Source organism: Bidens hawaiensis, unplaced genomic scaffold (genome assembly GCF_021521415.1).
Source record: "Bidens hawaiensis isolate Kalapana, Puna unplaced genomic scaffold, B.hawaiensis_p1.1 tig00014729_1, whole genome shotgun sequence".
Taxonomy (NCBI): Eukaryota; Viridiplantae; Streptophyta; class Magnoliopsida; order Asterales; family Asteraceae; genus Bidens; species Bidens hawaiensis.
The window spans coordinates 496,127-513,573 of record NW_027492294.1 but is presented as its reverse complement, the minus strand read 5'-3'; the positions used below and the strand labels follow the sequence as shown (position 1 = coordinate 513,573).

The window sequence follows — 17,447 nt, the reverse complement described above, 5'->3', positions numbered from 1 at the left end:
TCCAAATCTGAGCTTTAATCCAATAGTTTTTAAATTTGTGATTTTCGTCTCTGCGGTTTAATTTCACTTGCAAACTAATCCTGTTAAGTCTGGTCGTTAAACATATCAACGTATCCTTCACGTGAGGGGTAGTTTTGTCCCTTTTCTCCCCAAATAAACCTCAGCCCCTCACATGAGGGGGCTTGCGAATTAAGACTGGGGTTTATTTGGGGAGAAAAAGGACAAAAACGCCCTTTACGTGAAGGACAACGCTGATGCTGATGGATTTAACAACCAGACTTAATTGAACTAGTGAATTCGGGTTTAATTGCAAGTGAAATGAAACCACAAGGACGAAAATCACTAATTTGAAACTATTTGACTAAAACTTCAGATTTGGACAAACCGCAGTTTACTCTTTCTTTATTCATGACATAATTTATTTATTGCCTTGGACTCGTACTCTTCATCTAGAGGGGTAATCTTTTATTATCTTTTAATAGTTTTTGGAGCGACTCTTAGATTCAAAGTGACTCTTTTTAAGAGGAAATGTTAACCGTCTATACTGATTTGGATGCTCATACTTGACTAAATCATTTTTAAGACGAAAAACACAATGCTGTGAGCAAACCCATTTGAGTCAGATTTTGAATCAAATATCGTAAGATCATAAGTCTTAATCATCACTCACATTACATTTGACCAGAATATCAATTGTTACTTAGATGTAACCTAATCAAAATATTGATAATCACCATGTCTAAACACGTCACTCTTTGACTGACAAAAACACATTTCAGTTTACATAGAACTAGGCAAGACAATTTTAATTTGCCATCGCAAAACTATGTTGATACGGGTCTTTTTCTTTCTTTCTTTAGATTAGGTTAATGATTGTTTCTAATAAATAGGTTCAGAAGGTCTTGAGTGAGACAACCCTTTATAAAGAAACTAGTTCATTATGAGTTGGTATTATTTTTTAAAACGAATTAGAATGGGTTGATGTTATCTTGCAAACAAGTCAAAGTGAGTTGATACGGAACACACAACCCAGCACCCGAAAGCGCGTTCCGACCCTAAACCCTCACACTAAACGCATTTAAATAAATACGTCAAACTTAAGTCAAAACAATTTATTGCAAATGTTCGTAGATTATAATGTTTTGTTTTCACACAAACAATTGCATAGCATGAGTCCCCAACAAGCTCAAATGGAGTTGAGTTTGTTTGAACACCAAAAGCTGCTGCAAATAACCAACCATCATCACATTCACCTCCATGGAAGCTGCTGACATCATATTATGCTTCACAATTCATATATTCACACAATACATAACCCAGTCCAACCTTTTACGTCATCCCAACTTCACGAAATCTCCGCCTTTATTCTCTCTCATCATCTTCTTCTTCTTCTTCTTCTTCCAGAACCCATCAACCCCAAAACAAGAAATTGAAATCGGAATCTTTTTCCTTGCTGGAAAATGGGTTTTGATTAACTCCGAAAAGGGTTCTCAAAAAACCAATCTTTTTGTTAAATGACCGAAAGATGATGTTAATATTATTATTATTAGGTTTATGAATTGATCGTCAAATGTCGGAATTGGTGGCCCGAACTGGTCGTCATCAGCAGCGTTATGAGTCCGGTTGCCGTCTCACCGCCGGGTATTTGATTCCCTTGTTTAGTTTGATGTTTAATTTGTTTATAAAGCCCTAATTTCTGTTTGCCAAATTCGAAATTTTGATAATTATTTGTGTTAAATCTTGATAATTGTTTGTTTCCCTAAATTTGAAATGATTGAAACCCTAATTTCTGTTTCCAATTCGCGGGTTTGGGTCTGGTATAAACGGGTTCGGGTCAGTTTCCGGTCGAGCCCACGAACTGTTAGTTAAACGGGTGGGGTTTGGGTGAACCCTCAAATATGCAGGTTGTGTTTAGGTTCACGTGTCGTTCTGGTTCGTATCAAGTTTCGGGTTCGGGTCAGTTTTGGGTCGAGTCTGCGAACTCGTTTATAAACGGGTTGGGTTTGGGTCAACCTGTGAATATGCAGGTCATGTTTGGGTTCACGTGTCTTTCACGATTTTTGTGTACGGGATCGGGTCAGTTTCGGGTCGAGCGCGTGAACCCAGTTAGCCAAGCGGGTCGGGTTTGGGCCAACCTGCAAATATGTAGGGGGTGTTCGGGTTCACGTGTCTTTCACAATTTTTCGTGTTTGGATTCTTGTCGGGTACTCGGGTTGGACTTGTCAACACTCAAACACGAACCTTTCAACACCCTAGATTTGGATCTTTGCTCATTCAGTTCTCCGAGTTTTGAATTTTGAAATCAGGATTTAATTCGCAGGTGCATTCCGTACAGGTTCCGGTGTTCAGAAGACAGTAATGGTAACAAATCTGAAAAGATTGTTGAGGTGCTAATGATCAACTCCGCAAGTGGACCTGGTCTTTTGTTCCCAAAGGTATGTTTTTCCTTAAGCTTAGGGTTTAATATTTCATGGGTCGGGATTGCGAACAGATAGGTTTTAAGGGGCGAATTGTGCGAAATGAAGAGAAGAAAACGTGCGGTGCCAAAATTGTAATACACTACAACAAAATACAAGTAGATTCATCATAATTATGCTACTTGTAAAGTAGTTATTAGTAATCTACATGCATTTTGTTGTAGTGTAATTTACGATTTTGCCACTGCGTGGACTTTTTCTTCACTTTCCACAGTTCACACGTTAATTTTCCGTTTATATTTGATCCAAACGCCATTTTTCATTATGTAGTCATTAGTGATTTACATGTTTATTTATTAGGGCGGATGGGAAAACGATGAAACCGTTGAGGAGGCAGCTGCGCGTGAAGCATTGGAAGAGGCTGGAGTTCGAGGAGATATAATGGTGAGTAAAATTGTGTTAGGTTTTTTTAAATTATTATTGTTGTAAAATAAAATTTAAAGAAATAGGTAAAATGAAAACTAATTTTAGTGCATAAAACTTCCTTAAGTTATTATGTTCAATTAATTAGATTACTCTTGAACTACTAAGTTTTGTAATCATATTTAACACATAAATTGTTTGTATAAAAATTCAACCTTTGTTGACAAAAAGTATTTCTGGTCTACCTGACCCGACCCATAACAAATGTACTTGCTTTGACCCGAACCTGTTTTAAATTGTTATTCAGTTCCCCTTTACTCGTTTAGCAATGGTTAATTATAGTTATTAATACTTTATTATTAGGGTTTAGTTGTACAAAGCCCATGGGCCCAAAGCGACCTGTTTATTTAGGCCTTTAAACAAACCGAACAAAGACGAATTGATCAAACACAAACAATTAAAAGAACAAAGTGCCTTGTTTCTGTTCGTTTGTTAAGAAAATGAGCGTGTTTAGTATAAACGAACGAGCATAACTGAACATAGATAAACAAACAAATATGCGTTAGCTAAAACCAATTGAAAGTAAATGTGAACAACGATGTGCTGGGCCTAAAACATTATTAAAACTAAACTAAATTGTAACGTGCTTTAAATCAATATATTGACGAACGTTAATGAACGAACTTAAAGCTAACAAATTTAAACGAATGAAATGGAACGAACGTAGTTGAATGTTCATGAACGTCAATCGATGAACAACACTTGCGTTCATGACTTCATGTTAGTTCATTTAACCAAATGAACTAAAGAATATGTTCATGTTTGCTCGCTTATTAAACAAACAAAATTAGTATTGAACGGTTCACCGATCGTTCAGTTCGTTTATGGCTCTACAATTATATAAATGTGATTTAGATGATCTATTGACTAATATCATACAATTTTGATTCTAGAATTTTCTAGGGCACTACGAGTCTAGCCCTGAAGGCAGGTGTCGCGCTGCAATGTTTGCATTATTTGTGAAAGAAGAATTGAGCTCTTGGCCCGAACAGAGCCGCCGGGTCAGAAGTTGAGTCATGGTTCCCGAAGCAGTTCGGTGTTGCAGGCACTTGTGGATGCGCGAGGCATTAGAAAGCGGGTTCATGAAATGGTGTGATGATGGCATGGTTCCAACTATGGGCTACAAATAACCAATTTTACATTTTTCTAGGTTTTGATGTCAAGAATGTAAATTGCAGGTTCTACTGGTTTTAACTGTTTGGGTGAATATTATGAGTTTAAGATTAGTTGGTAGTTGAAAATTGAAACTGCCTTTTTTTTTTGTTTTGTTTTTCTTTTTCGGGATAACTTATTATGTAGGGATAAGAACACTAACTTATTGCGAGAACAAAAAAACAAATCTAAATCTTTTGTTTTTTATCGACAGTTCATATTTTTAAGGTTGTGTACTTGCGTACAAATGTGTGTGTTATGTACATAAAAATAATCAAAGTTATGTTCATTTAGTCTTGTACAATTTATCTGCATGTGTAAGTTGGATACCGGTAAGCAGTCGAATAATATTGTCACACATAAACGAAAAAGAAAACACAAACACGAGATTTATATGGTTTGGTCAAGGTGGCAACTGGCATTTATCTTTTATTAGCTCAGTGGCAAATACACGTGAGATGTATAAAACAAGAACACGAGATTTACTAAGGTATGTAAGACAGCTTAGGCCTTTAAAAAGTTTCTAACTATATATTAATACAAGAAAATAATATGGATGAGTGTCAATCTTATATTCATTCTTTTTCTAATTTCTCTTCTCATTCCTCTTACCTATCCATGCATCATGCGTCAAAACAATTTTGTTAATTGGGTTATAAAATAGTCAAATTTCTCTCATAAACTTCTGATATCTATCTCATTTATCTTTGATATCCGTGGGTCATGGGTCGAAACCATTTTGGCAATTTGGTTATAAAATATCCAAGAAATTAAACGTAAAATATTTATTGAAAATAAAAAAAGTAGAAATATAATAGTTAAATAGGTAGAAAATAGCTGAAAAGAATCTTTTTCTAGAGTTAGTTTGTTCATTCGATTTCCAGTTTTTTCTCATAGACATTATATGTTGCATTATCAATAGTAACTAGCAAACGTGATCTAAAATTGATAATAATGACGATGGGAATAATACTTGTGATAAAACAACAAATGTTGTATATAAAAAGATTATCTCAAATCTATAAATTTAAGATTCTAAACTTTTTATTGTTTGCACTATATATTTAATTTTTTTCTTTAGTTTAAATAATGGACATTGACAAATTTCGTATAATAAACAGGTTCAAAAGCTAGTATGTTATATACACGCTATAAGCATCATTCATATTTAAATTTTAATTCTAAAATAGGTGAGTGGGAAATAATCAGCATATCTATACTACTTTCTTTCATTTTAAAATTATTTAAGTTTGGAAATATGCATGATTTATTTTGTTCAGCGTGTTCTCGTAATAAAATGTGTGTTTGTGTCAAGTATTTAAATTTCTTTTTCTTTCTTTCATTTTAAAATTATTTAAGTTTGGAAATATGCATGATTTATTTTGTTCAGCGTGTTCTCGTAATAAAATGTGTGTTTGTGTCAAGTATTTAAATTTCTTTTTCTTTCTTTCATTTTAAAATTATTTAAGTTTGGAAATATGCATGATTTATTTTGTTCAGCGTGTTCTCGTAATAAAATGTGTGTTTGTGTCAAGTATTTAAATTTCTTTTTCTTTCTTTCATTTTAAAATTATTTAAGTTTGGAAATTTGCATGATTTATTTTGTTCAGCGTGTTCTCGTAATAAAATGTGTGTTTGTGTCAAGTATTTAAATTTCTTTTTCGATGTAATCACTACCTTGATTAAAAATTACATCTCGTTAAAAAAAGCAAAAAGAAAAAAAAACATAGGAAATGAAACTGAAAACAAAACATAGGAAACATGATATTTCAACATGTAGCAAAACATTCTAAACATAAGAAAAAACAATTGTCTTTACACAACAAACAAACCACCAATTGAAGTATACCTAATAGTACATGAATTCACAATATTAAATATTATAATCACAATACAATCCACTTTATTTTCTTGCTACTCCTACTTGATAATAATAATACTAAATGAGAATATTGCTGTCACCTATTTTTAACAGCCACACTGCATTACAAACCCTACTGTACATGATGGATCATATTGCATTCTCTTTACCTTTGTGGGCGAGCAAGCCAAAGAGTACTTAGGGCCCGAAGCCGAGAAAAATAGTCATTAATTGCAAGTAGGGCCCGTGCTGATTGTCGGGTTGTAAGTATTGTGTGCATTTGTTGTAATGTTTTTTCCCTCAAGTGATCCGCCTGAAATTTGCAAGAAAATTGAATCATTCATTATTTCAATATTAAAAAATTTTAAAGTACGAGGAAATGGTTGAAATGCGATGTTATTTATCTTTTCTAATATTACAATTTCCAAAAGAATATATAAACAAAATTCGTTTATTTATAGAACCTACACATGTGTAAATCATGTTTAGGTATATTTCCTACACATAATCTACACGTGTAGATAAACATTTAAAAACGAAAAAAATAAACGCATCAACAAATCAATGGTTTTTTTTATGTACATAAATTATTAACGTTATTACACTTGATCATCTCAGTGTCTATAATGCTGTTTTCATTTATTCAGTAAAACAAACTCTTAAAAATATAAATACTTGATTTTAGTTATAAAATTTTAAAAGAGAATTAACCTGGCGCAGAAAATTTTCAAGCGAGCCCAACTTGCCCATAGCCATAGCCATTTGACCCATGTAGTTAGCCATGCCCGACGAGCCCGGTGGGACCACGGGTGCATCTCGGGCTAATGTTTCTGCCAAAGACTGCTGCAATGCATCCATTCCTTGTGATAAAGCTTCTTCCGCTTGCAATGATGTTTGTTGTAAATGATCAATGCTTGCTAATTGTTGTTCGGTCAACGGTTCCAAGTGGCTCACAAGAAGCTGCCAAATTGATAATTGTAATAATTTAACGGCACGCTTTATAAAAAAAAATTCAGTTAATGTGTAGAAAATAATAAAAATAGTAATTAACCTTTGAAGGTTGATCAAGTTCATTTTACAAATGACTAGCATGCTTTTAGTAAATAGGAAGAAATATAATTTAATGCTCAAAAGTGCATAAAAAAACTAATAGAAAGTTCATGCTTTTATGAATATGTAGAAATAATAATAATAGGCAAAGATCTGAAAAAGTCCACAGTTGGACGGACGGGCTTGATTATGAAAATCGTTTATGCTTGAAAGTGTAAAGTTTTGAGAAAAAAAGCACTATTCATCTTGAGATTTGATTAATTTATCTATTGTTTAAAGGTGGCAATTTAAACCTGTTAAAAAGAATCATCTAGAGCCAAGACAGGCTCGCTAAAAGCTCAAACTGAGCCAAGCTTAAACGAGCCCGAGCCAGGGCTTCTTCACTTAAAGAGTTGGGATTAAGAACCAATTTTTCACTAACATATTTTTTCACATGTTTCACACGTGAATATTATTTCATTTGTTATAATAAAACTTGCCTTGAGTAATTCAGATGAGCGAAAACCACCAATCCAAAGAAAACACCGTTCTGCAGGTGAAGTCCACATGCCATAAATAATATGGAACACATCTGCTTTTGCTGCAATTTTTTTCAGTCTAAAAATATCATTAAAATGTGAGGTGGCATTCTCCACTAAAGAACGAAGTTCAGTGTCACTTTTATGTGAAGTGACTGCCGCCCTGAGCTCACTTGTATGTTTGCTTTGTTCTTCCAACCACCGCGAATATTCTGCTACAAATGCCAATGACCCTGCAAATAGGTCAATAATAGCCAGTGATCATGTAATGGTCATTCAATTAAAAAAGAAAAGAAGTATATAATATAATATACAGAAAGAGTGCTTATTGATATTTAATTAGGGCTGTTCATAGAGCTCACGGCTCGCTCGAAATAGGCTCGTTTAGTAACAAGCTGACTTGGCTTTTTAGCTCGTTTAAATTGACCACAGATGTTTGTGTGTGTGTTCATAACCTAAATCCGTATGGCATTTTTACGTAAAAAAATAAATATTAAAAATTCTCTTAAAATTTTAAATTTTAGTTTGGATCTTTAGAAGTACTACCTAAACTTCAATATATATAACTATATAAGCAATAACTCAAATTTTGATATCTATAACTTACGAATTATGTAGTTTATAAACTTTGCATTATATGCATGTTACAGATATTACTTTTAGTTTTTACATATATAAAAAAAGGAAAATTTTTAAATATGCGAGTCAGTCGATGAGCCCCGAGTTGCCACGAACTTTTGACAACCCGAGCCAGAACCCAAAATTCCAGTTCATTAAGATAAGCAAGCCGAGCCAGAGCGCACCCTGGTCTGGCTTGGCTCGGCTTGTTTACAAGCCTATATTGAATAATCAAACAAGTAGCTATAATTGAAGGTGAAGTGCCAATAGTGTTTGGATACATATATGTTTTGAGTGCTACGAGTTTGGGTTAGTTTAGGAATTATTGAATTAAATGATGAAATTTACAAAAATGACTTTTTTATAGAAAATTAAGGTTTTCACTTTTGTCGAGGTTTAACCACGATACCTTTATAAGATGGATTTTGCTTTTTTGGACCACTATAAGGTATTTTAAGGATGTGCTATAGTTTGAAATATATTGTGATTCTTGCATACATGTTATATGAGTGACCGCAACTTTATGATTTGATATAGTTATGAACTTATGATATTCATTTCAGATAAATGTATTTCTATGCAATTCACTTGTACGATACTGAAACTCTAAGCATAGGTTAAACTAAAAAAAATAACAAAAAGAAAGACAAGTATAACCCGCTAGGGCTGGTATACATACCATTCCCGCTATTTGGTTGAGACTGGTCACCCGTGTTTGAAATTACAACACCCTATAAAAATAAAAATAAAAATAAAAATAAATTAAATTTGTAAGATAAACCTTAAATCACACCAACAGTGCAAACGAGCCAAGCCAATCGCGAGCTACTCGAGATTGGATCGATAATCGAAACTATCCGAGCCTTGTCAAGCTTGAGCCTTGTATTAAAAGATCGTTTAGGCTTGTCAAGCCTTGACGAGCAATTTTAATATTTAGCATAACACTTTTTGGACTCCAATGTATTAATTGATATCCAGCCGAGCTTGAGTCCAAAAACATAGGCTAGAGTCAAGCTAAGCTCAAGCTCGAGCTTCAGAAAAGTCTAATGAGGCGAGATCGAGCAGTGTAAGGCTCTGACTTGGCTCGCCTCGTTTGCACCTCTAAATCACACACACATACCTGCTTTCGCGCTCGTTGAACCTCCTGCTCGAGTTGAGTTAGCTTCAGTCGACTATTCTCGAGTTGTTGCACGTATGCCTACAATAAAATGAAAAGGAACATATTTAACTTTACAGTAACTATTCTTTTCTTATTAAATTTCAAAACGAGAGCAAGTTAGATAATGGGTCAAAATGGATAATATTTGGTATGGTCAAAACAGGCCGGGCTGCAATTTTTGAGTAAAAAATGGTAATTTTGGTAACGGGTCAGAACGGGTTTGTGCCAAAATGTGTAATTTTTTATTTCTAAGTAGATGTGTGGAATATAATAGAAAAGGTACAACTTTATTTTTAAAATAAAAGCATGTACAAGGTTTTATGCATTTTGAATACACTTTTTGGTTGACTTTCTACCCGTTTGACCCATTTAACTGGTTTTTTTTAGACTAATTGTTTTCAACATGTATGCAATTGATCCATTTTAGACAAAAGTATAACCTGAATCAACCGTTTACTCATTAATATATTAATTTACCTTTTTCCTCAGCCGACTCTTTCTAGCTGCCTCGCGGTTCTGAGCCAGTCGCCTTTGTGTCTAAAATTGTGAAACAAAAGAAAAAACAGAAACTAAAAGTTAACATCACTCAGTTAAGAATGGCATACTTGTGTGGCTCACACTTAAATTACCTTTTGTTCGGGAAATTTTTCTTTTTGTTTGTCATTAGAACCAGAAGCCATATAAGGGTTGGATGGATCAATATCAAACTGCAAACAAGATAATAAAAAATATCAAGACTTATAGTGTGCGTGTGTGAATAATGAGAACAGAAAGAACGAACTAATTTATTTTATCTCGTGGAATTAAAAACAAAATATGAATAAATTTTATTTATTCTAGAACCTGCACATGTGCAAATCATGAGTAGGTTATATTACCTACACATAACCTACAAGTGTGTAGGTAAGCAATTAATTTTTATTTTTTAAACATATGAATAAATTAATTTAAAGGTTTTTTTTATGTACATAACATATGCATTTTATGTGCAAAAACTAAAGAAAAATTAAAAATATGAATCATTAATAAAAAAATTAAGACAATTTACGTTTGCTTGTTTTTAATCCAGCAATAATTTAGCGTTTTGTAATCTCTCCTTATAACACACACACACACACATAATATAAAATTGGTGTTTACATTTTGAATCTTGTCATCAGGGTCCATCTCGGTGGAAGTATCAGAGTTTGAAACTTGATTCGGTTGAGATATATTTTGTCCTTGTAACATCTAAATCATGAAAAACACAGCTAGTATAAGTCCACATTATAATAATACTAACAATAAATAATCGAGCCAACATATTTACACATCAAAATCACCTTTTCATATGTACTAAATTGTAGATCAGTGTGCATGGTTTGACTGGTCAAAGAAGTGGAGTTGTACCCTGAACAGAACACACATTTAATCATAATAAGCATCGGTTGACAAAACCGACAAGTTGGGTTATGGGTCAAAACGGATTCGGGTCAAAACCGGTGATTAAAACAGTATTACAATACCTCCGCCACGAAATCCAATAGATTGCTCATGTGGTCCAAAATTAGAAACTCGGGAAGATTGACCGGTGTTCCCCTCTGTACCACTAGTTAGAAATAAGTAATTAGAGTCATATAATCACACAATCGGCATACTAAAGCTAAGGGCCCATAGGCAATTTCACATTTATCATAAATGACAGTTTTCTTGCAACTTATTCAGGGTGAAATAAGTTGATTTATTCAAAGTTTAAGATTGCTTATTCCAAACTGGTATACTTCGTGTATTCAAAATTACAAGTTTACACTTAAATTATGTCGGTTTCGATAAGTCGATAAGCCATTTAAATAATCAAAAAATCACTACCATCATTTTTACCCAATCAGTCAACTTAAACTCACACCTCCCCCCCCCCCCCCCCAAACCGGATTCATACAATCCAAGAACACAAATAAAACATGGTATCTAAAAGATAACGGATGCATCAATTTCATATTTCATGGATAAAGATTCAAACAAAGGCTATAAAACATTCAAACTAGTAAAAAATTTACCATTTAAAAATCTAAACCTTTTTCACTTTCAACATATGGGTTTGATTACAAAGACTGTTTAAAAGAAAACTCACAAAAATATACAATTTTTATAAAAATTACTGAAAAATAGATAAGAAATTACTTCGAATTGGAGATAAAGCTAGGCATCGCGTCACCAACTCTTGTATAAACCTTTTCACCAACCTTGAAGCTTTTGCTACCCATAAATCACCATCTTTAATCACCAATTCACAAAACCCATAAAGTAGAACACAAAAAGGATCAAAAAACAGCTTAAAAGTGTCATCTTTACGCAATCAAGAACGCCACCCAAGAAAAAAGACCTAATTTTGATCAATAAAAAAACCCTAATCCCCAAATTGAATTTACTTCAAGATCAATCAAGAACATAATATGCTCCAAAAACACAAAAAACAGATTAAAAATTAAATCTTTACGCAATCAAGAACACCACCCACGGTTATAGAGTCATAGACCTAATTTTGATCCATAAAACCTGAATCCCCAAATTGAATTGACCTCAAGATCAATCAGAATATAACATGCTTCAAGAGCACTAAAACAGATTTTAAATTAAATCTTATGCAACCAAGAACACCATCAACAAAAAAAGGTTCTAATTTTGATAGATTAAACCCTAACCCCCAAATTAATTTCACCTCAAGAACATAATATGCTTCAAGAACACAAAAACAGATTAAAAATCAAATCTTTATTCAACCAAAAACACCACCCACAAAAATTAACCTAATTTTGATCCATAAACCCTAACCCCCAAATTAACTTTACTTCAACATCAATCAGTAACATAATATACTTCAACAACACAAAAACAAACTGAAAATGAAATCTTTATGCAATCAAGACCTAATTTTGATCAATAAAACCATAATCCTCAAATTGAATTTACCTCAAGAACACAAAAAACAAATTAAAAATCCAATCTTTATGCAACCAAGAACACCACCCACAAAAATTAACCTAATTTTGATCCATAAACCCTAACCCCCAAATTAACTTTACTTCAACATCACTTAGTAACATAATATACTACAAGTCTTCAACAACACAAAACAAACTAAAAATGAAATCTTTATGCAATCAAGACCTAATTTTGATCAATAAAACCCTAATCCCCAAATTGAATTTACCTCAAGAACACAAAAAACAAATTAAAAATCCAATCTTTATGCAATCAAGAACACCACCCACAAAAATTAACCTAATTTGATCAATAAAACCCTAATCCCCAAATTGAATTTACCTCAAGAACACATAAAACAAATTAAAAATCCAATCTTTATGCAATCAAGAACACCACCCACAAAAATTAACCTAATTTGATCAATAAAACCCTAATCCCCAAATTGAATTTACCTCAAGAACACATAAAACAAATTAAAAATCCAATCTTTATGCAATCAAGAACACCACCCACAAAAATTAACCTAATTTGATCAATAAAACCCTAATCCCCAAATTGAATTTACCTCAAGAACACATAAAACAAATTAAAAATCCAATCTTTATGCAATCAAGAACACCACCCACATAAATTAACCTAATTTGATCAATAAAACACTAACCCCAAATTGAATTCACTTCAAAATCAATCAAGAACATAATATCTGTCAAAAATATTACCTTAATCTCCAGCAGTTCAAAGGGGAGACATGATTAGAAGCTTTGAAGAAGAAAAAATGGATCTTGTTGACTTTAAGGGGTAAACTTGTGCTAAAATTGAGCAGTCCCACTTATAAGTTTCAGAATCTTGTTTTTTAATATTATTATTAATATTATTAAATTAATAAATAATGTGTTTTTTATTTTTTTCTGTCAGCAGTCGTCACGCCCACCAATACTTGTTTTGGTATAATATTCATCGGTCCACAATTAAGACACGTAACTCAATTTTCAAAATGTGAAATTTTAAAGAAGAACAAATAATTTAATTAGTTGTAGTTGTGATGTTAGTTTGAGAAAATAATAATTGTTTTGTTACATGCGATTCGCGTGTAGGTTGACATCTTTATTCACGTAAAAATCTTCCATTTAAACGCAAATGATAAATACAGTAATATCTGGTTTTCGTATCAATAATATTATTTGTGTTGTTTAAAAAAAGTTTCAGATTTGTTTTGTTTGTCTGGATAGAGGCTTTCAGAAGATCATACACTCATATGTCCTTCAATTTGTTTCACATGAGCATTTTTAAGTGTTAAGTTCTCGTTTTATTCATTACGCAACACGTTGATGATATTTGAGGAGTGACATTTCTAATGATCTACATCTCTCGTGTAGTTTAAAAACAGCTGTGGGGTTGAATTAAACAAATATGTTGTGACATATTGTAATAATACCTACAATAACGCATGAAATTATATGTGGTGGTATATCAGTGATAATCGTTAGAAGAAAATAATCTTTTCTCATATAAAACAATAATAGAAGTAATAAATATAAAATAAAGATACTCACTTATTACATATAAAATTAGATTATTGACCCGTGTACGACACGGGTGGAAATATATAAATCATTAGCTAAAGACATATAGTTTAAGATGGCAAAAGTTTTTGTTATATGTTTATTAGGAGGATTACTTGATATAACTGTAATTCATATTCATATGTAAAGAAAGTACTTAAAAGCATAAAGTTAAAAAAAAAGATTAGATACAATAATTATTTATAAAGGAAATATTTCAAAAGTTAGTTACATTATATATAACAATGAAAAAAGAGATTACATACAAAAACTATTCATAAAGGAAATATTTCAACGGAAAACTTTTCCATCAAGTTCGAAAATACCAATTGTTTCCATAAAGGGATGATTTGTCTCTCGAGTATGCACCAATCTTTTCAGACATCAACATCGCCAAGTAAACGATGTGTTTCTAATACATTAATATGTAGGTGTGTAGAAAAAATTAATTTGAAGGTGTTTAGAATAAATAATTAACATATAAACACAAACAAAACTTGATTGACATCAACAACAATATGCACTAAATAGTGGTCAGCCTAAAAATAAATGTAGCACGATTTAGAACAAAATATGAACTAAACCCGCCCATTAAATTAACATAGAAACTAAGAATACATGAATAATGAAATTGACTATAAAGTTTGAAAATAGGATAATTTAAAACTCGTTTCAAATCGAACTCATTCTAATCACAGCCTTTTTTTGCCCGAATCAATTTGATACTCTTTTGAAACAACCCACATCAACCTGTACTCAGTTCAATCATACCTGTTACAACCCGAACTCATTTTACTCAAAAATATCAGTCATAACAGCATAATGTGATGTTGTACGTCCATGTTAGGTATCTTTGGAGTAGCATGAACTCCAACAGTAAGCAGTATCTACACCAGTTCCCTGCCAAGTGCAACAAATCAAATAAATTACATCTTTATGTAATTAGTAATAAATAGCATGCAGAACCCTCGGATTATGCAACGTTATTGTAGATTAGAAAAATAATTACACAGCGTTGCTGTAGATTAGACAAATAGTAATTTAACTAAGGATAGTAGATGTTGGGTTAAAATCATAGACCAAACTTGTTACTCCATAGGGGTGTGCTAGAAACCGGCCTGAAACCGAAAAACCAAACTGAAAAAAAAAACGGACGGTTTGGTTTTATGTTTTTGTAAAAACCAAAAACTAACGATTTTGGTTTTGCATGTATAAAAACCGAACCGAATTTCTAGATTTTTACTTTTTATTTAAGTAATTTATAAGAATTCAAGTAAAATATGTTGGAACTGGCTTTAAAATACATTTTTGAAGAAAATCAAATTAATAGCCTATATAGTAAAGTCAACACCAGAAGAGGATAGTAACTGTACCTCGTGAATTTAGATTCCGCCTCTTTGAGGTGATGGTTTTTGATTCGTGAAGGCAGTTGCATAAACTTTGGTTGTATGTATATGATATCAGTTTCGACCCGCTTTTGAAGGGTTATCATTGATATTTGTTTACTTTGGATGTCGGTTTATAAAAACAATGAGATAAGCAGTAATCGAATGCTCGTCAGACTAAAAGCCAATACCAGAGAACTCACCTCTGCGAAGAAAAGTACACGTAGAAATAGGACACCGGGAGTTACAACAAAAGCAAAGTAGTTGTAAACGTAGATATAGAACAAAGTGAAGTTATACAGACATGACAACGTTTAATAAAAAGAACATAGGTCGAGCAAGATTTTAATTTCTAATTTTCTAAAATACTAATATAGCAAAACCAAAGTAATCCAAACACTATCACAAGCTCAATTCACATATCTAGAAAGTATAAATTTAAATAATATGAATATTATAATAAGATGGTCCGTAGTGAATTAAAAAATACTAAAGGAAGAAAGAAGAGAGCGGTAGTACGCGACGTCAATGTTAAAAATTGCTCCAGATAACGCCCTTGAATTGTCTGTCCACAAAACATATATTGAATCTAAACTTTTAATACGTGATTTAAATTTTAAACTCAATTAGGAGCAGCAGCAAACTTACTACGAAGATCGGCACCTCATCAATACCTATAATAGTTGTATACAGCAATTTTGTTTGATTAGAGCTTGATTACTTAGACTGCTATGGAAAATAGGGATTGCGAAAACTTATGTGTTATTGTGATTAGTGTTAAATGTTCGATTGATTGTATACATAACCACTTGAAAACTGATATGTAAAACATTTGTGGTACATCAATGGATTAAAATTAATCTTCAAAAGCACAATTAATAACTGAAAATCTGATTAGATTAAGAAAGTAAGCAAAGAGTCTTACCTTGAAGCTGAGGATGAGAATAAAAAAATAAATCAGAAACATAGATCCTGCTACAATCAAATGCACATAATTGTAAGAAAACGAAGTAGGTAATCACATCTATGGCTTTCCTTGAGAAGTATAACACCGATTATAATTGTAGATCTCGCTAACTTGAAAACCTAATTTCACTTTGTCTTTATACAATACCAACAATTGGGAAAGTTATAGGCTTCCATCTAATAAAAAAATTACAAACATCTAATTAAGTAACCGGTTGATTCTATCAGATAATCGATTTGCAAATATGTACATAAAATCAAAATTACACAAATTAAAAACGAAGTAGGAAATAATACTTACAATTCTAGTAATCGATGATTGGAATTGAAGATCGGAGAAGATAAGAAGGTATGCGAAATTGATTGATTAGATGATTGTGAAGGTTGATCAGCGGTTGAAACTGGAAGAAAGAATATGATGAAAATTAGGGTTATAATTAAAACATCTGTTACAAAACTTATTTTATTTTTTGAATTATTTTATTGTTAAGAAATTCTAGGATGTGTTGTTATTTATGGAAGATAGTTAATTTATCTAATAGAAATATGTCATGTGGACATAGAATGAATTTTTTTAACGGTATATATAGATATAGATATGTAGTATAATACTATTCTCGTGTGTGCAAGAACACACTTAAGGTCCTCACTTTTTTCTTTTGGCTAAGGAAATGACGTCATTAAAAAACTCTTATATACCACTTTAGATTTTTCTTAACCTTTCATGTACAAATTCCACCCAAACTTCTTTTCATTTCTCATAGCTTTAGACTCTTCAATCACATAATTTCGAGAATTGATGTGACATTTGTCAATTTCGAGTTATTTTATACTTGTATTCTTAATGTAAACCCGACCCGTTTTGTATCCCGAACATTTCGATATTATCAAAATGATGAATTGTATGTTAAATATTTGTTTTATAGTTGTTGGATAAAAAAAACACCCTTTTCGGTGATTAAAATTCCCCGAAAACGCTCAAAACGAACTCCAGGGACTAAAACTACCAAAATGGAGACTTGAAAGACCCATTTGTAGTTTGTGCTTCTTGGGTCTATAACCAACCCATTTTCATGAAACACCCTTTATGAAAGACCCATTCAACTTACTCTATATATACACATCCATCTTCTTCATTTGTATTTGCTCATTTCTTCATTTCTCTCTCAAATTTTTGAATTCTAAGGTTGTTCTTCATAAGCTAATATTTCATTTTAACTAACTTCTCAACACTTAAAGCTTGATGTTACAACATATATATAATATACACTCCTTGTTTACCTTCGGTCTTGAATTTCTCCAGTCTCGGCCG

General features: G+C 32.3%; 2 protein-coding genes across 2 annotated transcripts; one reads left to right on the top strand and one right to left on the bottom strand.

Annotated features, from left to right (window-relative positions):
* The first annotated feature begins 1,420 nt into the window (after positions 1-1,420).
* On the top strand, positions 1,421-4,113 carry LOC143547522 (nudix hydrolase 16, mitochondrial-like). The gene is made up of 4 exons (XM_077038925.1): positions 1,421-1,641; positions 2,321-2,435; positions 2,778-2,861; positions 3,794-4,113. The coding sequence occupies exons 1-4, from the start codon at positions 1,571-1,573 to the stop codon at positions 3,911-3,913; spliced, it is 390 nt and encodes a 129-aa protein (XP_076895040.1). The 5' UTR covers positions 1,421-1,570; the 3' UTR covers positions 3,914-4,113.
* A 1,756-nt stretch (positions 4,114-5,869) lies between these two features.
* On the bottom strand, positions 5,870-13,090 carry LOC143547536 (transcription factor HBP-1b(c38)-like). The gene is made up of 12 exons (XM_077038937.1): positions 12,942-13,090; positions 11,419-11,511; positions 10,764-10,846; positions 10,581-10,648; positions 10,399-10,488; positions 9,888-9,965; positions 9,736-9,795; positions 9,220-9,297; positions 8,779-8,830; positions 7,443-7,714; positions 6,625-6,873; positions 5,870-6,226 (listed from the first exon to the last, which is right to left on the bottom strand). The coding sequence occupies exons 2-12, from the start codon at positions 11,499-11,501 to the stop codon at positions 6,080-6,082; spliced, it is 1,260 nt and encodes a 419-aa protein (XP_076895052.1). The 5' UTR covers positions 11,502-11,511; positions 12,942-13,090; the 3' UTR covers positions 5,870-6,079.
* Between the last annotated feature and the right edge of the window lie 4,357 nt (positions 13,091-17,447).

Excerpts from the sequence above, each read along its gene's own strand:
- LOC143547536 (XM_077038937.1), bottom strand. The coding sequence starts at position 11,501 with ATGGGTAGCAAAAGCTTCAAGGTTGGTGAAAAGGTTTATACAAGAGTT. Across the intron at positions 9,796-9,887 it reads AAAAATTTCCCGAACAAAAG|ACACAAAGGCGACTGGCTCA; the intron begins GTAATTTAAGTG and ends TCACAATTTTAG. Across the intron at positions 6,227-6,624 it reads TTGAAAATTTTCTGCGCCAG|GCGGATCACTTGAGGGAAAA; the intron begins GTTAATTCTCTT and ends TGCAAATTTCAG.
- LOC143547522 (XM_077038925.1), top strand. The coding sequence starts at position 1,571 with ATGTCGGAATTGGTGGCCCGAACTGGTCGTCATCAGCAGCGTTATGAG. Across the intron at positions 1,642-2,320 it reads GGTTGCCGTCTCACCGCCGG|GTGCATTCCGTACAGGTTCC; the intron begins GTATTTGATTCC and ends TTTAATTCGCAG. Across the intron at positions 2,862-3,793 it reads GAGTTCGAGGAGATATAATG|AATTTTCTAGGGCACTACGA; the intron begins GTGAGTAAAATT and ends TTTTGATTCTAG.